Here is a 22,196-nt window from a genome sequence, read left to right as displayed (position 1 = left end):
ACTTGGTCAGTTCATTTTGGCGAAATATGCTGTTAACAATAAACTGATGTAATAGAGTCATGTATAAAAATTAAATGAAGTGGGTTTAAAATTGTGTTGCAATTACAAGTGTACACAAAAAAAGTTTTACCATTATACTTGGTGTGGAAAAAATAAATTCCATTTCAGTCCCGACTAAATTTTAGCAAAAGTTTCTACATTATTTGTTTTGTTCATTGTCAAAATACGTTTTTCATGGCCAATTGGCCAAATGTGTATTGCCTATCAGACTGCGGACTGTATTGCTTGCTACCTTGCTGTCACTTTTAGTTTGGCAGCACTGTACAAGTGACAGCTGGGGCAATTATTCAAGGGTGCGCTTCAACAAGCTGATGAAATATTTGATTTCATCTCGGTGCTGTAATTTAACCATAGCTTTTTGCATAATTTGGAAATATTAAACTTAAATAAATTTAGTACTTATTTTATAGAGCTATTAACGTAATGAGTTCAAATAAAACCTCAAACTTGGTAAAGGTGCAAAAATTTACAATTCATTAAAACCACCCTACTAGGAGTTCTGACCGTTGCAGCACTAATGTTTGGCCGGTCTTTTGTTTTGCAGGTAGACGGAGAGTAACTTAAGAAAGCAAAGACAAAGCCATATTGGGGCTATCTGCTTCATAGACGACAAAGGGACATACATAAGCAGTGGCAAAAAAAACGAAGTTTGGCGTTTTCGGCAGAAGCTTGGTTTTGTACAGAGCACAGGGTACAAGCTGAAGCAAAATTAACAAAGAGTTGGAGTTGTTTCACAAAATCAATTGAGAGTTCATTTGCCTCAGACGTGTGCGTGAACAGCTTGTTAATTTAGTTAGCGCTATTCAAACCCTCAATTGAAAACACGTTGAGGCAGGAGAAGAACTCGCAACAACCCTGTCTAAGTAGTTTATTGAACTGAGCACGTTTTTTGAAAAGGACAAGCATACAAGTACATAATTCGATAAGGATGAGCGCTTCAGCTACTTTTGTCCCATTAGTTGGAGGTGGTGGTGGTGCTGCTGCGTTGCCTAACATGATGTCCAACCTTGCCGTCGATGAAGGTGCAACCGCAGTGCCTAGGACCCAAACCAATATGGCAGTGAATGCTGCCATTTGTCGGTATTTTCAACGGGGAATATGTCGTTTTGGGAGCTTATGTCGCTTTTCTCACGATCTATCTGGAGGTGAAGGCATCAATGCTAGCGGCATTGCATCTGAATCCACTACCCCTACCACTTCTTCAAAAACTAATGGTAAAACTGGAGCAGAATCCCTGAACAGTCGACCAAGTACAAGTCGACAGAATTGGGCAAATGCACCAGTGTTTGTGCCGAAAAACTACAGACCAACTCACAATTCAGAAACCAATGCTGATGACCTGACGAACCATGGTGCAGCTGCCTTGTGTCCAATGAACGCAGATGCTCAAAAATCTTGGGCCGATGTGGTCGGTGGTGCTCATGGGGCATCACGTATGAGCATTGTTGAAGGAGCCGATGCTGAAGCCATGCTGGAAATGGTATGCCCGTATGAAGGCCCCTGTCCCTACGGTGCATATTGTGCATATGGCGTACACATGGAGCTTTGCAAAATGTGCGACCAATTCTGCTTACATCCCAGCGATCAAACGCAACGTCGAAAACATAATCAAGAATGTCTACAGCAACATGAACAAGCTATGGAATGGTCGTTCGCTATTGCCCGTTCTAAGGATAAAACTTGCGGTATTTGCTTCGACACCATAATGGAGAAAGCTGGGCGCGAGAAACGCTTCGGTATATTGCCTAATTGTAATCACATTTTCTGTCTGGAATGTATCCGAAAGTGGCGACAAGCAAAGCAGTTTGAACACAAAATTACACGGTAAACATTTTATTTGTTTTTAATTATGACATCCTATAAAAAATTGCTAAGTCCAAATTTCATGAAAACTCATATTTTTATACAGGAAGCTAAATAACTTAAAAATTCTTTTTTCGAAAAGGATAAAGGTACTTGTTTTATTTTTTTTCATTCCGATAAGGAAATATTGTTCGAAATCTTTTAATAAAGATCGAATCCCTCTGATTCATATGGAGTTTTGCCAAAACGTTGTATTCAAAGTTTTGCGAAATAGGTACTTGAACAAAATGGCTATATGCAGTTTTCTCCTCTTCCTGAAATTTTTTTAAAATAGGACTTAGCAACTTCTCACTCTAAGCTAGCGATATGTAAACGATCAACAATTTTTTGGATCTAAAAGTAACTTGTTTATGAATAATTCTTTGCCAACACATTAGAAATGAAGGTTTTGTTAATATGGGAAGCAATTTAAGAAATTTATCTTACAATTACAGCTCGTGCCCTGAGTGCCGCGTTTCTTCAGATTTTGTTTGCCCCAGTGCCTTTTGGGTGGAAACTAAGGAAGAAAAGGATAAGCTGCTCAATGATTATCGGGTAGCGCTTGGTGTTAAAGACTGTAAATACTTTAAGAAGGTAGGTATTCAGAATATTTTGTGTATTATTAGCACTTTAATTAAATTAATTTTCACAAATAGGGGGATGGCAAGTGTCCATTTGGCAACAAATGTTTCTACAAACATGCTCTCCCCAATGGAGACTTGGTCGATGTGGGTTTACCCAAACGCGCACGTAAATTACATCGTGGTTCAAATGATTTCATTGATTTACTGGATGTAAGTTCATATTAAGTTCTACTTCATATTTAAAGCCATAACTACATATAACTGATGAGTTTGTTGTTTTTTTTTATTACAGATCTACTTGTGGGAGTTTGTTGAACAACGAGACTACCACTGGTTAGACTTTCTTTCTGGCACAAGCGATGATAGTGACGATACTGATTTCTCTGAGGAGTAAAAAAAAAATAAAACGGCAAATACTGCAATATTGCAAATTTATTCAATAATTACATGATCGTGTATTGAGTGAACTTCGAAAGAAGAACCTATATAAAAGATATCAAGTGAAAAACCAGAAAAATTAATCAAGCAATGATATTCTATTAGCTGATGTAAAATCGTTCTAAAGTATACCTACATTAAATTTTCAAAACATTACCAAAAAAAAAAACAAAAAATAACACAGATAAAAACCAAACCAACTGAAAAATGGTACCGCAAAGCAAATGCAAAAACTAATTAAAATACAAAATTAGGATAGCAGGCAAGGAGGGCTAAATCTGGCTTAAACTTAAAAAAACTGAAGCGAATATATAGGAAAACAATGCAACGAACTTTTTTCGATTAGGAGAGATAAAGAGTAAAGTAACAAATATACAAATGCTTTCAAACAATTCGATAGTACAGTAAATTATATCTAATATGAAGTGGGCATTGCTAAGAAGGGCTACAGAAATTAAATAAAAATTATGAAATTGCGTAATACTAAAACACAAATGCATATGTCGCACGCTCAATAATATAGAGATGTAACTCAAAATTTACGTTTTCGGAGATTTCATTATACAATTTAAATGCTTGATAAGCAGAATATGTTCAGTCTAACAGATAACACTTCCCAAATATAGTGCAAGTAATGTGTCTTTCAATCTGTCTGTTTGTATACTGACTGTATGAATTGATAAAACTTAGAAATTTTGTAATACTTCGTCATATTATTCGACGTGCGATGTGTGCATACATACATTAATTCGGTCATTTGTTCGATGGCTAAAAAGAAAATTATATGTATTGTGTGTGTAGAATGTATAGAATGTTATCGAAATCAAACAAACGCAAACACTCAACACGCTGATAGCTCCTCTTTTTACAAAAAGCCACCATTTAGAAATGGCACAAAAAAATGTCGGATAAGTTACGCAAACCTATACATATACAAATAAATTTGATTGTGATTTATACTCGTATTTGCCGCGCTGACCGCCATGGCGTCAGTTCCGATTGTAATAATCACAAAGCAAATAAAATCGTATCAAAGCGCCATGAGCGCGTTTGGGCGTGTGCCTGCCTTAAATGTCCCCCACCATCGCACGCAACGGGCGTGCAACGGAAGTAATTTGAATAGTGGTACTTTTAATTTCCTTTATAATTAGTAGTACATTTGTATCTTTTTTTCAAGTAATGTTAATAGAGTGGGTGAAAGAGACAAGTTGCTGATGGCGCAACAGAATGTTGTATATTCAAGATATTGTGTTCAAAAGTTAGTTACCGTTAAAAACCAACTAAATATGTTGCCTTAAGAATGTGCAGATTCTTACTACTTCCGTGCGCATTCTTTTTCTCCACCGTTGCGTTACAGCTTGTCTAATTTATCCATATACATAAACCCGTATATATTTTCTGTTTTGTTTTATATATGTATTTGTATTGAATTAAGTAAAAGTTAGAATTGGTTATATGCTAAAAGGTGTTACTTGCCTACATATTAAATGTCGGTGCAGCGTAAAAGTGTTCGATTTAACTAGACTCTTTTGTTTGTTACTTATTTTTTGGTTGAAAATGGCATTAAAATGTATGTATGTTAATACCTAAAATTGTATGAGATTTTGCAAAAATTTGAAAATTATTATTTCATTTGTTATTGAACTAAATACATACACATTAAAAGTAAAATTTTCCTTTATCGTTTTCCAAGGTTCTATTTTTTCATTTCACCTGTTGTTTGTTAAACGTATAAAAAGAAATTTTGATTGCAAAATAAAAATCAAAACCCGTTATCTAAGCGTTTGTTAAACATAAGCGTTAGAATTAATATAATTTTTATAAAAGAACTAAAAGCCCTCATACAATAGAGATAGCATTAACAAAATAAATACTATTAGTTAAAAAAAAAAAACATATACATGCGTACAACATAATAATTGAAATTTCTCTAAATACTTGTATGTAGTAAGCGCGAGTTTGCTTTAAAACCTACTACAAGCAAAAAAAAAACAAAAAAAATCCTAAATTTCTATTGTAATGTAACTAATGCTTCAATTATTCGCATATACATATATAAATATATATAACAAACACATACATACATATGTACACATATATATTATATATTTTAAACCGTAAATATTAAATTTAACAACTACATACACATCCAAAAATAATAAAATGAAAAAATATATATTGTATTAAATTGAAAATACCTCCAGAAATTTATCTATAAAAGTAATATGTACTGTTAAAGAGAAACTAAAAAAAATCGAAATACTTTTAAAAAGAGCTGTAACTTAAATGTAACCACGTAGATATTGATCTTACTACTATGTCCACGTACTCTTCTCCTCGTACACAAAGTACTCATACATAATTATAATATTACCAAAAGCAAACTCATGAAACAAACGCCTAAAAATCATAATAAAAACTACCACAAAAATCATCATTCAAAGTCTAAAGGAAAAGTCTAAATTAAACAAGAAAACTTAATAAACCGTAAATTTGTAGGCAATTAGAAACTAACTGCAACTACACATAAAGAGCGTGCATTATTTATTCTTGTGTACGACACGCAGGTAAGTATATACTATTGCTCACATTATAATACAACTTTATAGTTCCTAAGGTTAGCTCTTCATTCTTTTGTTAGCTAATACTTCTAAACTTTCTGGGTCGACTTATTGTGTGGGTCTACTTACGTGATCGCGAGCTAGTTGACCTTCATAAACCAATCGAGCAATCTCACTAGAACAAGCCTACAAAAATACATAAGCGCCGATCAAGAAAACTACACGTATACCAGCAACACCCTTGGGGACAAACTTAGAGGGGGGTAACCATGCAAAAATCGTAAGATCGGCCTGAAGTACTATCCACCATTCCACTTTTAAATTAATAGTACAGGTTAGGTACTAAGAGTGCATACTCTGACGTAAATACGGTCTGGGCTCGAATCGTAACATCCGTTCCCGGATCGGCAGTATAAGCTGAATGGGACAAAGAGTACGTTCACGTATGTCATAATCCGAAAAATGTGTTTTTACGTGATGAGTAGTGCGATATCGTATGTGGCCGATTCGAGCCCTGGATATTATAGTGGGTTAAACCAGGAGTTTTTCCAGACAAGACCCCGACGATGTATGTCCGCCATGTGAAGGTTACCCACATGAGACCAACCACCTCTTCACATGCCCACTCAATCCAACCCAACTATCACTTCCGTCGAAACAGCACGTTTCGTGAACCTGCCGATAGTTAATTCCAGACAGGGCTAAGTAGCCGCAACTACAACAACAACAACAACAATAACAACCTACGACTTTCAAAATGGTCGGTTCTACGTTACCCGATTGACTCGGAGCAGCCACTACGACAAAGGACCATCACCCGAGCAGCAACCCCCCATTTTTTCGCATTGGAAGCATGACCCACCGGCAAGTCTGCCACATAAAAATTCACCACTCGTTCACATGACCGTTGCAACAACTGCAATAACTGGTTAACTGGCTAATTTTGTTGCATCAACACTCCACATAACAACGTCCGTCCAACCATCAGCCAGTGGACCAACTCCCAGTACGTAACGCCGGACATCCACCCAAAGCAGATGATTCTGTAGCGCCTGCACGAACCTGGTGAGGCGTAATACTACATCAGTAAGATGCAACGCATGCAACAATTGGTGGCACCTGAAGCGCTGCTCCAGCCTCATGCACCATGGCGAGGGGAGTACCGCTTTTACTGCAGACTGCTNAATTTTGTTGCATCAACACTCCACATAACAACGTCCGTCCAACCATCAGCTAGTGGACCAACTCCCAGTACGCAACGCCGGACATCCACCCAAAGCAGATGATTCTGTAGCGCCTGCACGAACCTGGTGAGGCGTAATACTACATAAGTAAGATGCAACGCATGCAACAATTGGTGGCACCTGAAGCGCTGCTCCAGCCTCATGCACCATCGCGAGGGGAGTACCGCTTTTACTGCATACTGCGGCTCCGCCCCCTTACAATTCCCAATGCCTGAACCTGCACCAGTGCCAACGTCAACGCCAGCGAAAACCCCGCAACCGCGGCCCACGTACACACCCACACCAACGCCAACACCAGCGGTAAGACCACCACATCCGCAATCAACACAGCAAGCAGTTCAGGCAGCGCGCCAGTACTCCCCCACTCCACGCATAAACGTCACCAGGACCAGCTCAATAAAACTATTGAAGTTCAATTGCTACGAACTTTAAAGCAAGATCGCTGAGATAGTCAGCTCCATGAGGCGCAATGAAATCTCAGTCGCGGCGGTCCAGGAAACAAAACCTCCACTGTGGCTCAAGCCTTCAGAGTCAGGACGAGTTCAACGTCATCCGAAGAGATCGCCCTCGGCGCGCTGGATGCGGCATCGCCTTTATTTTGCATAACGCGGTCCAATACCGGCTCATAGTAGTCGCGATAGACCACCCAATAGATTTTGTTACATCCGAAAACCGTACGTCCATGAACACAATGAAGACTAACTAGGACGGTTTTACGGTACACACAAACCGCAAATTCAACACTCTTCCACCACCAACATGCGCGCGCCAAGCTGAGGGCAACATCCGCCGGATCTTCAACGTAGCAGCCGCCCGCATCACACCAGCCGACAGGATCGCCAAATTCCGTCCGGGCTTCCCAGCAGAAGCGGCGGGACTCGCAGACGTGCGTGATCCAATCCGCCAATCTAATCCTGGTGATACCCACATCAGGGATTTCAACAAGGACATTAGTAAACTGGTAATCAAACACAAGCGGAAAACGTGGAACGAGCATCTGGAAAACTACAATCTCTCCAGCGGAGTCAGTAAACTGTGGACGACAGTAAAATCCCTAACATCCGACGAAACGTAAGGAAAACGTTGCCCTTACATTTGGAAATACCATAACGACGATCATCCCCGAGATGTGGAAAACGGGTAGCATCATTCCCCTCGTTAAGCCAGGGAAGAAGGTGAACACAGGGGACTCTTACCGGCCAATCTCCCTCTTGTCCCCAGTGGCAAAGACAATGGAAGCACTACTCCTCCCCAGCCTGCCGAAATATTTGAAACCAGCCGAACACATGGATGCCGAAAAATGCATATAGCACACAGAACCGACGTCGTCCCTGTGATAGGACAGTCCTAGTCGCGGTCCCAATATCGACAGCCTTTGCGGGAAAATCAATGAGTATCTCACCGATCTTGCAAACTTCTTCACTGCCAGGAGCTTCACCATCTCCGCCCTGAAATCCACCGCCGCACTGTTCACCACATGGACTAAGGAGGTTAGGCTGCAACTGAAACCATCCCAAAGGTCGACAGACTATTCTCCTTTCAGTGCACGCCTTAGCCGCCTGCGAAAAATGCGAGCTAGGAACAAAGTCCTCAAGTCCATAGCCGGCAGCACTTGGCGAGCCGACAAAGAAACCCTACTCACCACATACAGAGCAATCGGCCGGTCAGTGGCAAACTACGCAGTGTGGTTGGCCGACACCAGCGATACACAGTGAAGAAATGTACAAACATAAATGCAGCTCCCCTTTTCAACAGGCTGCCATCGCATATCATCCGAGCATTACCTCCACCACACTCTAAAAAGTGCATGTAAAACTACTACTGAAAAGTGTTTATTTTTCAACCAGAATCTGTTCAAGTATGCGCACAAGATGTTCAAGATTTGATTTTGAACATGAGTTGTTTAAAATATACACATGAAATGTTTAAAATTACAAACATTTTGAAAGTAAAAATATATTTTTTACAAATAATAAATACTAAGTGCCAGGGGCGCACGCAGGAATATATTTTTGGAGGGAAAGGGTTTATACTTCTAAATATATATCATCAGCAAATACTGAAAATTCGCTCTTTAAAATACATTTATGAAAGTTTTATTTACAGTATGAAATTAATAAATAAACTTTTTAAAGTATCATCAATTTCAATTTATTTACATAAAATTTACATAAAATTTACAAAGAACTCAGACTTTTTCAACCGGCTTCAAAAAAGGGGAGGTTATCAATTCTGCGGAGTGTTTTTACTTCTTTTATTTATTCCACCGCATAACTTTGCACCGCGTGAACCGATTCCAATAATCTTTTTTTTTTACCGGAAAGGTGGTACCTTAAGGGTCGTCTCGTAATTTGGTTTAGATCCGATCATTAAATCATGAAAAAATTAACGGTTAAAGATGCACTCAACTTTCAAAAGTAATACAAAATTTTACAAAAGAATTAAAAAAAAATAAATTAAATAATTTCACGAAATTTTTACACTTTTTTTATTAATTTTCGTCGATTTCTAGTTTCTAATTTTTAATAATTCGAAAAACGAAAATTTAACTGAACTTGTATTTTAATCATGTAGCTCATTTTGGTGGAACGAATTCGAAGTTAGCAAATTAAATCTTCGAATGCTTATTAAGTACATATCAGTGGTAAACTTTTTTAGGCTGTAAAGTGTAAGCAAATTAAATCTTCGAATGCTTATTAAGTACATATCAGTGGTAAACTTTTTTAGGCTGTAAAGTGTAAAAGGCAACAGTAAGTGAGTATGCATTGCATATTTTTAGGACAATGTTTTCATTCGCAGTTAAACTTTAAAGAGCTCTCAAGAAAAAAAGATAAATTCTTACAAAATGACACACAAGAAATGGAAAAGAAAATTTTTTCTTTCAAAATTTCTTATATCATAATAAATTTAGCCCAAAACCACCCCTTGTGTGCGCTACGTGACAAATTTGATATGTAAAAGTAAGCAGACCTTGTTTAATTTTGCACACAATAGGAGAGGAAACTGGTTACCTCTCTTTATATGCGTAAATTTAAACGAACATTTTTTAGAGGAAATTTTAAACATTTTATGTGTAAACTGTGAAAATGTGAACAATAAATGTTTAAAACTCAAAAAACAAATTAGAAATTTGTTTTAAGCCACACATATGATAAGTAAAAGTAAGCAAGCAGTGTCTAGCTTCGAGAACTGTACCTATCTTAATATGCGCAAATTTAAACAAACAGTTTTTAGATGCAAGAAAGCCAGATGCTAGCAGTGAAAGAGCACAACACGTTGCTATCGACGAAGTACCTCGTTCCAACAACGCGCTGCTTCGAAACAATCCGCCCCGTCCGAGATGTCAGACGTCACCTGCACAAATGGAAACCCGAGCGGGGCTTAACCACCTACACACCGATGCAGTCAGGACGAGTCTCAGTACCCGCAACGACAACATCGTCCTAGGCCGTCGACCACCGCCCATCAACATCGACGAAGCAGAACTGCAGAGAGAGACTAGGAGCACCCTAGCACAACTCGTTCTGGGTGGTGCCATAGACTAAACAGCTATTTATCCCGGCTGAACTCAGAAGTAGCAGACACCTGCCCAGCATGCGGGCGAGGTCCATGCAACACCCAAGACCTCTTACCATGCGCGTCCAACCCCACGACCATGACACTATGACAGAAGCTCTATGGACCGTGCCTATCGACGCCGGCCCGCTTTCTTAGCCTCAGGCTTGTAGAGTCAGAGGATGAAGACGGCCCATGACGGAACTCCCGGGGGTTGAGCACTGCTGCTACAACAATAACTACTTTCAGGAAGCCAAATCATCGAAATCCAACGGTTCGTATGAAATCTTTGCTGAAGCTCAAACGACTTGCCGTATCGGCGCAGAGTACTTAACATCAAAGTTCAAATTGTGCGCGAATCGCGGCATTCGATATCGAAACTCTGTTCGAAATTTTACTTTGAGATCACGACATTCGACTGCGAGAGCTCTTCGTCAATTTAAATTGTACTGGGGAGAAAACAGTTGTAATTTGTTTTCGATTCGAAGCGGGCCCTCCACTGGGCATTCTTACCGTCCGGAAGTCTGGAAGAAAGTGGAGGGGTTAACAAATAGGAAAATGCGGAATATGCTGAATAGGTAGACTTCTACAAATCAGTTATCCATTTCTCCACTTAAATTACTCCACGCACTATTCCTTCCTGAACTTACTACTTACCGCCCAGATCCGCATGCATTATCATCGCAATGATAAAAGAAGCCGGCAACGAAAAAAGCCAAAAGTCGATCGATAGGCCAAGAGGAAAGAGCACAATCTGCTTCAGTATAAATAGCCTCTAAACCACTTCGATTGGTGTAGTAGGCTTGAATCAACTAGGAATATGAGTAGAATGGACCCAAACGTCGCATACGTCTTACCACCAATTGGGACGGCTTTCATTGGACAACTTTATACTCTAAATACTCATCTTTGCACCAGAAGCCCTTTCGACCCAACCAAATGTAGCTATGCAAGTTCTCACGACAGTCGGGTCTACGTAACCAGAACGACCCAGACTTATATCTGGCCAAGGACTGTCACAAGCAACACTCACCAAAAAGTCTTTGGGGATTCTGTATGCTGCTACAACAACAAAAACATGCAAGTATTGGAATTTTTTTTAGAAGAGTTAGTTACCCCCGTACTGGTACAACAATGACAACAAGCGCGTGAACCATGATAACGGCAGAGTCACCCGCCTTTCCACGCTTATAGCAGGTAGTTCTAACTTAAGAATGGCGCGGGGTTCCATGCGACCATAGGCTGTTTGAGATTTCCTTTTTATGATAATTTTTCCTTCTGGCTAAAGCATTAGCATTTTATAGTACCTTACCTAGACGCCAGCTATGTGCCCGTCAGCCAAACGAAGTTTAAGATTTCAATAGTGGGTATTTATCTAATTAAACTTCGAGTATTTCTTCTTCTTAAGCACAACAACCGCTTGTCTGTTTGGACCGAGAGCAAAGATCTTCCATTTGTTCTTTCTAACGCACCCAAAGACTTCTCAACTTTGTTTTGTGCCATTAAAAGGATTTTCGTTTCTCGAGAGAGGTATATCCTTTCCAATAGTTTACCGATCTCAAGTTAGAATCTGTTACCAAGTGAGACGCTTTGTACAAAGTCTCAACTGACCTCGAAGGTCACGGAAAGGTTCTTCTCATTTTGGACATAGCTAAAAAGTTGTGCTGAACGTCAATATAAGAGTAAATACTGTACTAATAAGTCGGGACGTAGATATCAAATTTAGATATGGCGGCGGAGCGGATCTCCACTTGTGAATTGGGTAAACAACATTCTTTAACGCCGACTTTGAGCTGAGTTATTGTTGTTCTCACAACGCACATAGGGGTATTTAGCCGATTTATGCGGCCAAAATTATTTTTATGAATATTTCAACTCAAAATGTTTAGAAAAGACGTGTTATGACATATAGAATTGTAAATGTTTAAAATCAAGTAGGTTAAAACATTAACAGAGTTGCCACCTGTTAAAAATGTTTGTTCAATTTGTTATATGAATTGCTGCAATATGGGTATCAATGAAAATGGGTTTGAAAAGTCTTTATCCTCTAAGGAACCTTCCAGGGTTTAAAAAATCAAATTCAACTTTAATTGAAGGAATTAAATAATTCAAATATGTATCACAGGATAGGTAAGAAATGGGTGTATTCGAGGTGCAATTAATGCGGCAGTGTTACTCTTTTATGAAAGAGTATCACGTTCTACGCGAAAATTTGGACGAATAAAATTTTGACAATCAGTTACTCATCATTGGCAAATCAAAAGCAACATAAACATTTTTACTGCGCAATTTCTGCAACATTTTAGAAAAGTTGAAGTTGAGCTTCAGCAACATGTCATCAGGAAAGCAACAAGTCTGCAATATTGCGGTAATTATTACGTAACTCGAACGCACCCATTGTAATAAAACTACATTTTTGTAATAATAACAGTCTTATTTATTGTTAAGAGAATTAATTTGGAGTAAATTAGCGTCCTAAATTACTGAAATATCGGAGTTTTCGTATTTTCAACGCATTGCTTTTCCATACCAAGTGCACCGATTTTGGTACAAATTGATAAATCGGTTACCGAGATATACATTTGTGGTCAAAAGTGCGCGGCGCCACGCCCATTATCCAAAAATTTATAATTTTCATTAATGCTAAGAGGTTATTCCAAGAATCGATTTAGAGTGAATTAGCTTCAGTAGTTATTGATTTATCGCAGTTTTCGCGTTTCTGTAAATCACCGTTATATGGGAAGTGGGCGTGGTTATCGCCCGATTTCAAGAATTTTTAGCAGTTATGTTAGATATAGCCTAGGCAAGGCTCATACCGAGTTTGGTACGGATTAGTGAAGTGGATACTGATATACAGCATTTCATAATAAGTGGGCGGGCCACAACCATTTTCTAAAACTTTAATAATAATCCTATTTTGTTCCAAAATTTTAGTTTACATACTAATTTTTAACAATTTGGATACAATATTTACTGAAATATCGTAGATTTATTTTAATTTAAACGCTTGTATACCCAAAACTATTTCTTTAATCATCGCTTATATAACACCAATGTAAAGGAAAACAAATGTTTATTCCGAAATATATAACATAGTTGGGTTCGCCTTATATTCCCGCAGATTTCTAGCAACAGGCCCGAAAGGTCCAAGAAAACATGACGTTTGCTAATATCTCGAAAACTATTTATTTGTTAAATTAAATGGATTCATATTCTAGTTCAGCGGCCTCAAATTCATCTAAAAAGTTTAATTTTAGTGTTAAAATAGATCTAAAGTAGTGTTACTATATACTAGTCGTGTTTTTAGATTTTTCCTTAATACATTTTCTAAGTTAAGAAATACCACTTATCTGCCATTTTCTGCGGGCAATCTTTTCACACTATATTAGCCAAATTTCTAAGCTTTCAATTGAACAAAGAATAATAACGCGATCTTTCCCGGGGATACAACAAATTCCTTAATATTCACAAAATTGACAAAAAAATACTCGTTGAAAACCGCTATTTTCGTTACATTTAAATTGAACTTTTGCTTAATAAATAAAATTATTAAAAAATATTTACGCTTAAATGCATTATTACGGTCTGTATGCGGAGCCATCACTACTTTTTAAGAATATACTGCAGTAGTCAAAATATTAACTTAAAACCGTCACGATCTTTCTAGAGAGCGAAAATTTATTTATAAGCAGCGTTAGAATATTCTGTTTCCGGTCAACGGGGAGCGTTCGCTGTGCAAGTTAGAAAAGTGAATGGGGTTGGGAAATGTTATTTGGAATGTTCCCTATCGAATGTGACTAACTTTTTAAGTTTTCTCTAAAATTTTATCAAATTGGTTTTTGGCCGCCTAAATCGTTCAAATACCCCTATGTGCAACGTCTGGAAGAGTGGAGGAACGGAAGCACAACCAGTGTCGACATTCAAAAACTCTAAGAAGTGTGCCAACCATATTGCAAATGTACTCTAGGCATTAGTGTGCTCCTGAAAAATATCACCATCTTGGGGAAATCCTTTATTTGGTTCTACGCACAAAATAAATGCATACACGTAAGTCTAACAGGCTAACCTAATATTCGCTCACGCCACCAATTTACCGAATGACCAACCGAAATTGAACGGCATGCGTATGAAGCTAACTCAATTTCCAATTTTTGTTCTGCGAGACATTTTGATTTGATGTTTCGCTCAATGAAATCAAATGCAAACGCACACAAGCCAATTTCGGGTGACGCAAAAAAATAAGTTCGACGGCGCGAATATTAGGTTAGCCTGAAAAGTTTGAAATAAATTTATATAAAAAAATTGAAAAAATTAAACAAATTTTTTACTTTGTCCAGCTATAACTCAGCGAGTTTATGAATTTATACGAATATCATTCAACACGCAGACTTAGTCAATGTTCTGTCGAATTTTTTGCGATGTAAAAAAATAATTAAATTTTGTCAGACCGTGGTAGCGACTCTTGAAAATTTGTTTAAAATTTTGTAACTTCGTGGTTGCCTTTGTTTTGTACGTAGAACGAAATGAAATGCTGCCCCATACAAAATTTAGATGTTCATATTCTAAGTACCACCCTACTAGGCATTTGTTACCAGTTTTCCGCTTTTTGTTCTACATATATATGTTTCCATTTTAAATAAGAACGCATGTTGTTTTTTGTTAAAAGTTTTATTTGTAACTTTATTTTATTTATTTTTTTGCGGGTTGTTTCTTCTTATTTTTGTTGTTTTTGGGTTTTTGTTTCTTTTAGGTTTTGTTAAATGTCTATAAAGTATATATAATATATATTCTGTGTTTTTTTTAATAATTTTTATAATTGTTTTTTGTTTTTTTTTTTTGTTAATTTCATTACTTATTTTGTTTAATTGTTTGGTTTATTTATTTTTTTCGGGGTTTTCCGCAATTTTTTACGCTTATCTCTTTCTTCGACTAGCAATCAGCATAATCAGCATCAAGATTATTATTATTATTTTCGTTATAGTACTTAATATATCATTGTAATATATTTACTAGTGTATAATATATATTTTTTATATTTAATTATGCAATAATTCATAATAATTTATTATAATAATTAATAATAATAATAATAATTAATGCATAAGTTTGTTTTATTTGTTATTGTAATAATATTTTAATGGGTGTGTAATAATTTGATTTTTAATTGTTTTTTTTGAAATATTTTTATTCCTTTTTTTATGTATGTATGTAATTGTACGCAAGTTCAAATATTTTTAGCAATTCATTTATTTTGGTTCAACACCGAATAGCCGTTGTATGGGAGAGAGTTGTTTTTTTGAAGCTGAATGTAGGAAATGTGGAGAACGAGGAAAGAGGGCGACTGAGATGGAATTGAGGTTATATGTTGGTTAGGCGCGTGCTTGAAGTATGTATGTATGTATTTATGTATGTGTCTAGGTTTGTTGAAAGTCTCCAATGCAAGTACTTAGCTGCTTGTCTGTGGTCGCAGGCAGCCACACGTTAGTGTGTTTTCGCAGCTGCAGCTTTACATGTTTACATGTTTTTGGCTGTGTTTGTGTTATTTTTTTTTCTTTACAAATTATTTGGAAATTTGCCTTTCGCACATTTGCACATTTTTTTATTATTTTAAATTCTTTTTTTTCAATACACCATCCTTTGCAACATGCTTTTTTCTTGTTCTTGTTGCTTATTTTTTTCATTGCGCATTTGAAGCGAATGTGCCAATTTATTTATGTAATTGGTACAATAGGTTTAATATGTGTGTATGTAATGCTTAGCTCAATGTTAATATTAATCATAATATTTGATGTATGTATGTAGTGTAACTGCTCGCTTCACTTGTAAATGTATATAAGTATGTATGTTGTTGTTTGTATGTTCACTTGGGTAATAACCAATAATTACCATTATTTCTAATAATGTCTAATGACGATGCTGTTAATCATAATAATTATAAATGTAATCATACAGTATAATAATTATGTTAATGTTAATAATAAATTTTCACTGCACTAAGCGTTTTACACGCTGAAAATTCTCTATCAATTCAGCAAAAAATTTGCAAATTGAAATTATGCAACTACTTTCATTATTTATATACTTAAATTTAATTTATTTACGCTTTAAATGTAATATAATGTAATTAATTTAATTAGTTATGGTATTTAATTTATTTGCGTTTTTTTATACAACTCACTTTTACATAACTTGTAAATTTCTTTTACATTTCGGTGTATGCTTTCATCCTTTTTGGCTTGTCGCACATTCATTGGCGTACAAAGCGCTTTCACTATTAATAGATATAATAATAAATATAGATATAGTAGTTACATACTTATGTATGTATGTATGTCTGTACATATTTATGTACGAGTGTATGGTATATTATTCGTAGTTTTTTTTTTGTTTAATATGCAATAATACATACATACATACTTAGTAAATTTTGCATGCACTGTTCTCTCCATTTTTTTTTGCGTTTTTTATTTCTGATTTTTCCCTTGCTTTTTGCTATGTATGTATGTATGCGTGTATTTATTTTAAATTACTATTTATTTAATTTGTAAGTTTTTTCTCATTTATTTCTCTATTTTTTTACTACTATTACATTCCCTATGAAGTGTGGCTCATGTTCTTGTGAATTAGGTTTAAGTTTTAGTTAAGTTTTCGTATGTCTTTAAGTTTATATGTTAATTGGGTTCATTCTAATAAACTGTATATAAGTTGTGTAAGTACATATACATATTTATTTTTGTATGGCAATTGTTCTCAAAAAGTTAGGCTAGTAATGCATATTTTCTGTATTGTATGAAAGTATATGTGTTTGTGTGTATACATACGAATGTATATGTATATCAAAATATGTGTGTAAGTAACACAACGTTTAGTAGTGCGGTGAGTGGAACTCAAAATTTGAAATAAATTAAATTACATTAATGATTATTTAAATGTATAAACGCTGACTGATAAAGTTTCCCCGTTAAAAAATATTATGTCTACGCTTTTTTTCGTCTACCCCAATCTGGGCAGTGCTGCTCGAACGGTCAAATATGTATATAGACCCGCAAAAAGAACTTCGTCTAAAGAAGCTTGAGGAGCTTTTATCGCATTTGGTGGGGGTTGGATAAAACTTTTTAAGTCAGATATGCCATTGCCTTCCGAAAGAAAATATAGTGCTCTCAGAAATGCCCAGTTTAATCACCCTATTATCGTGTCTTGCCCAGGGTGGCCAATTTGACCGAAATGTACCATCTTTTTCTGTTTGGTACACCTTTTTCTGTTTGCTACACCTTTTTCTGTTTGGTACCAAGGCGTATTCATATAAGGCGGTGTTGTATCATCAGCTGTGAATAGCTGTGTGATTGTCAGAATTTTGTTGAATCGATACCACCTGATATGAATTCGCCTTGACTGGTACATAACTTTGAGATTTGGTACATTTTCAAAATCTGGTAAAATGAGATAAATAAAATCCAAGCGCATGAATAGAAAGAACACGCTTAATTTAACAACTGCATGGATCATAAGTATGTTGAATCCAGAATTAGAAGGGAGTAGGAACTAGGCGGCAGTAGGCAAGCGGCCAACGGATTTTTAACTTTTGACTACGCAGAAAAGCTAGTCATCTAGCCTCTATATTGCCTGTCGCGTACTGCACGCAACAAATTTTTCTTTTGGTTTTCCTTTGCATTATTGTTATCTCCCCTCACTCCAACCGATTGGAGCGAGCTCTGCCGGCAATTGCAATAATAAAAGCTCAGCTTGAAGAGAAAAGCAGCTGATTATCAGTGGTGTGCTAATACAATTGGGAAAAGTCAACATTAGGGGTGTTCGCTCCAAAACGATGCCGACCAATCGTAGGAAAACAATAGTAAGAGATGACGCGAAAAACCACAACAGGAGCGAAGAATTTTTATCTCTTATCGCGACACTTTTGTTGTCCGCCGTATAATGGCAATGGGAAAGTCCATGGTGTTTGTTTGTATGCGATCGCTCTAGCGCGCAATTCGTTTTTAGAATAAACGGGACGGTGCTAATTGATCGGGCACCAACAACACCGGCTCTGAGGCCCAATGGTTTAGCGAACCGGAGCCCCAACTCATAGCTGCACGCCGGGGCAGAACCTAGTGAGCAGTGAATAGGGAAACATCCCTACTGTGAGCGAGTCATTGCGGTTTTTAAAAAGTGAAAGAAAGTGATTTGGTTCCAGACGTGGTAAAGTGTTTTTTTTGAGTTAGCTTTATGAAAGTGTCAGGAGAGGCACTTAGCCCATAGTTGGACAGGCAAATCTAAGAGTGGCTCTAGTCGAGGCGGCAAGTCGCGGAGTCGGTGGCGGCATAACACCGCAGGAGCACCCAGTGAGCGACGCACACCTCGACCACAGCGTAAGTATTCTCCGTGTTGTTGCGTGTATTGGGCATGTAGCGTTGTCAGTAGATTCCACGCTATTGTGCCACGTCCATTTAGCATCCCGCACCAGAACCCAGTCACTTGGCGGGTTAAACATATCCACGCCAGCTCGGGCAGTACTGCGAGTGGGTTCGTAACCTTTTCGTTTTTTTTGGAGACTTTTCCTCGGGTACACCAAAAAACAAAGGTTTTTTCTTGCATTATTTCTGCTTAATATCGTCTTTTTTGTCTCTTTATATTTTCTTTAACATCTGAACACTTCGTGACATGTCTCATAATTTTTGCCTCACCCTAATATTTATATTCTTTTGTAGTTGGTTACATAATAATAATTGTTGTCATTTCCCCATATAATTACTGTTGTCCAATATCCTAATTTCAATTGTTCTATTGTATTGTTGAGTCGGCCTGTTTTTAATAATTTTGTCATCTCCTTTTTGTGCGTCCATTTGTTTACCGTATTAGGCCTTTGTGTTGTTGTTGGGCACTGCAAGTGCATTTCGTATATTAGGCAAGTAGGCTATTTGCAAAGCAAAAAGTATAGGTGACAAGCCTTAAAACTGATTGATTAATTTACCAAAAGAGGGAATGCCAATTTAGATAAACTCCCACCGGAATTATCGGAGATTAAAGTTATTGCAAGAGGATAGTTATCTAGGTATAACCCTAAACAAAAGTCTCAACTGGAAGTAGGGATGCAAACGATGCATCGATGTTTCTGAAACATCGATAACATCGGCCAAAAAACCGATGTTTACCATCGATATTTGAAAATTACTCAACATCGTAAAATTGGCGATATATCGATGTCAATTTTAACGATGTTTTAAACATCGACTTTAGTTTCGGTTCAAAATTGCCATTGCGTTCACATCTTTATGTTATATTCTTTGGGCTCTGTCACACGGTCAGTATTTATTGACGTGATCCAAGTATCGCGATATTTATTGACGGTGTAGTATGCAGTATTGATGGATCGTGATCCATATCGCAAAATTTCTAAAAATTTTGAAATCTGGATCGCGGATCGCAATACCGTCAATAAATATTGAACGTGTAGCACTTTCAAAACGCGATCCATACATTTCTTCAGTACATCTTTTACTCTCATAATGTAAACATCGGCTCTGCCTTCACTCTCGGGGCTTAAAATCTTTCAAAACAAATTGAACAAATCTTAAAATAATTGTCATAAATAATAAATGCATTATCTGTAAATTATACGTACAAAATAAAAATATTTTCTTGCGTCATAATAAGCGTTCAGCAAAAAAAATATGCAAATACTGACGCGCTAAATATTGAACATGTAGCATTCGTGCGCGATCCATCAATCCATCAATATGGATCGCGATCCAAATATCGTGATAATTACTGACCGTGGGACAGAGCCCTTTGGGTAAGCGTATTACGGGTGATGGCAGCCCTGCACTTAATAAAAGCAATTGGCATCGTTGAACATAGGCGATTTCCATGACGTAGTTACAGTATTTCAACACGACTTAAGGTGAGTGTAAGTATTATCTGCGCGTAAACAGCAAATCTATTATGACATTGGAAGGAAATCTAATTAAATTCAAAAAACCACCCATTGAAATGTTAACAGTGTAGCAGTTTAGATGGACACTAGGTTTTTCTTAAAATTTTAACAAGCATTAAGTCAGTTCCAGGTATTTCAGGATTTGCAGGTTTTACAGGTAAAGCGGTTTTCGCCATTAATAAACCTTATGGAAGGTGGCGTACGTTAACAGCTTCCTGTAAAAACCTGCAAATCATGAAGTACCTGTTACATACTTATTAAAAAAGAGAAACATCGGAAAATATCGATGTATCGATAGTTTTGGGGCGATCGATCGGCATCGATGTTAGTGTTTACGATACATCGAAATATCGATGTATCGATGTTGGCTCTGAAAATTTGCATCCCTAACTGGAAGTCACATCTCAAAGCTGTTACCAACAATACTGTTAGAGAGGCAAAGCTGACGTGGTATTTTGGAACCGTTTGACCCTTCGATTTGTTGAGGGAAGCTCACACATAAGCTTATCGTTCTGTGGATTGGGCGATTGTTGCAAGAGTAATAATTTTTTTATCGGAAAAAATTATCTCACGACCTCTTTTTGTTCTTATTTGTCGCACCTACGCACCCGACGAAATTGTCATCCAAGCTTGCTGGAGCAAGGATGACCCTTTGGTGGGAACCGACACATAGGTTGCAAAGTGAATGACTAGAAAGTGTTACAAAAAAGCATAAAGCAGGAATACGCGGCTAAGCAAACATTTTTAAGTTGTATAGCAAAAAATAATACATATTTTTTTTTTTTAATTTTGTTTTCATAAAAGGTTTCGTCCGATTTTTGGAAATCGATTAAACTTGATTTTTTCGATAATAAATTTGGTTTTAAAATCAATTTAGGACTAGTATGGTTTTCTTATAAAATAATGCGTGAAAACCTTAGCAAAACTAAAAAAAAAATAAAAAAAAATGTGTTTTCTGGGTAAATACACACAGATATCTTAAGACTTCTTTATTCGCATATATGTACATATATCGTTCGGAAGGCCCGAGTTTCTTCTTTTCAAACCCGACAATAAACTGAAACTCGGTTCATAATCGACTAAGTCACAGGCTTATAAGTGCGCAAAAGTACGAAAACCCGTTTTTTTTTTTAACGGTAAATCAAGAAATTGGGGGTGTTAGACAAATTTCATATTTCGATTCTTGTTTTACTCGAAAAGATCTACCAGAAAATATACATAACTTCCAAGGAATTTTTTGGTATCGCACAGTGTTATCTCTCAGATTTTTACAGCTTCAGTGCACTTTCACTTACCGACCTTGCAACGACCTTTTTTAACAAATGGATGAGGGAGGACGAGCTGCCACGGGATGCCTTCTGATCTCGTCTTTATTTATTCTCGGTGCCAACTCACTTTTCAACAGCGAGTTAAATATTCCGAACTGAGCTACTGAGCCATATATTTCCTGACCACTTACGTGAAATAATATCACTTGGTGCTTTGAATGGCAATATTGAAGAAAAATCAGGGCAACAGTCTACTGCATCACCATCAAATGAGTTTCTATGAATTATTTGAATTAATTTAATTACATTTACTTAATCAAAGAATTTTTGTTAAAATGTGGTGTGCTCCTAAAAAATTTTAAGTACAATACATTACGTGGAATATCTTTGCACAAAACAAGTTAACATTCCTCAAATTTGTAAATTAAGTAAAGCTTGTCCTATCCAGCTCTCAAGAAAAAGTTAAATTTTTATATACATATAAAAAATGCTCAAGAAATGAAAGAGACATTTTTTTCTATTAAAATTTCCTAAACCACTATGCAGTTTTCAAGAAATTTTGAACAATTTGTACTACACTGCTCTAATTTTTTTTTAATTAACCTGATGGTTAATTCTTGTTCTGCGTGAATTGAAAACATTTTGCATCACATCTCATAAAATTACGTTTTGCTTATCAAATGAAAATAAAATAGTTTTTCAAAAAGTTTTCA

General features: G+C 36.7%; 1 protein-coding gene and 1 long non-coding RNA gene across 4 annotated transcripts; one reads left to right on the top strand and one right to left on the bottom strand.

Moving 5' to 3' along the window:
• The first annotated feature begins 206 nt into the window (after window positions 1-206).
• Window positions 207-4,356, top strand: Mkrn1 (Makorin 1). 3 transcript variants are annotated; one of them, XM_017613968.1, is made up of 5 exons: window positions 207-353; window positions 605-1,884; window positions 2,358-2,496; window positions 2,559-2,696; window positions 2,779-4,356. In XM_017613968.1, the coding sequence occupies exons 2-5, from the start codon at window positions 989-991 to the stop codon at window positions 2,878-2,880; spliced, it is 1,275 nt and encodes a 424-aa protein (XP_017469457.1). In that variant the 5' UTR covers window positions 207-353; window positions 605-988; the 3' UTR covers window positions 2,881-4,356. The 3 variants fall into 3 exon arrangements, with proteins under 3 accessions (XP_017469457.1, XP_017469458.1, XP_017469456.1); XM_017613969.1 differs by lacking the exon at window positions 207-353 and adding an exon at window positions 362-510; XM_017613967.1 differs by lacking the exon at window positions 207-353 and adding an exon at window positions 362-516.
• A 16,172-nt stretch (window positions 4,357-20,528) lies between these two features.
• Window positions 20,529-21,978, bottom strand: LOC108361363 (uncharacterized). Its single transcript, XR_001847282.1, has 2 exons — window positions 21,855-21,978; window positions 20,529-21,669 (listed from the first exon to the last, which is right to left on the bottom strand). It is a non-coding gene; the product is annotated as an uncharacterized LOC108361363 (long non-coding RNA).
• Between the last annotated feature and the right edge of the window lie 218 nt (window positions 21,979-22,196).

The sequence above is a fragment of the Rhagoletis zephyria genome, unplaced genomic scaffold (genome assembly GCF_001687245.7).
Source record: "Rhagoletis zephyria isolate East Lansing unplaced genomic scaffold, Rhagoletis_zephyria_1.1 Rzeph_scaffold_00743, whole genome shotgun sequence".
Taxonomy (NCBI): Eukaryota; Metazoa; Arthropoda; class Insecta; order Diptera; family Tephritidae; genus Rhagoletis; species Rhagoletis zephyria.
The sequence above is the reverse complement of the archived record's forward strand: the minus strand, read 5'-3'. Positions and strand labels throughout refer to the sequence as shown.

Excerpts from the sequence above, each read along its gene's own strand:
- Mkrn1 (XM_017613968.1), top strand. The coding sequence starts at position 989 with ATGAGCGCTTCAGCTACTTTTGTCCCATTAGTTGGAGGTGGTGGTGGT. Across the intron at positions 1,885-2,357 it reads TTTGAACACAAAATTACACG|CTCGTGCCCTGAGTGCCGCG; the intron begins GTAAACATTTTA and ends TTACAATTACAG. Across the intron at positions 2,697-2,778 it reads ATTTCATTGATTTACTGGAT|ATCTACTTGTGGGAGTTTGT; the intron begins GTAAGTTCATAT and ends TTTTTATTACAG.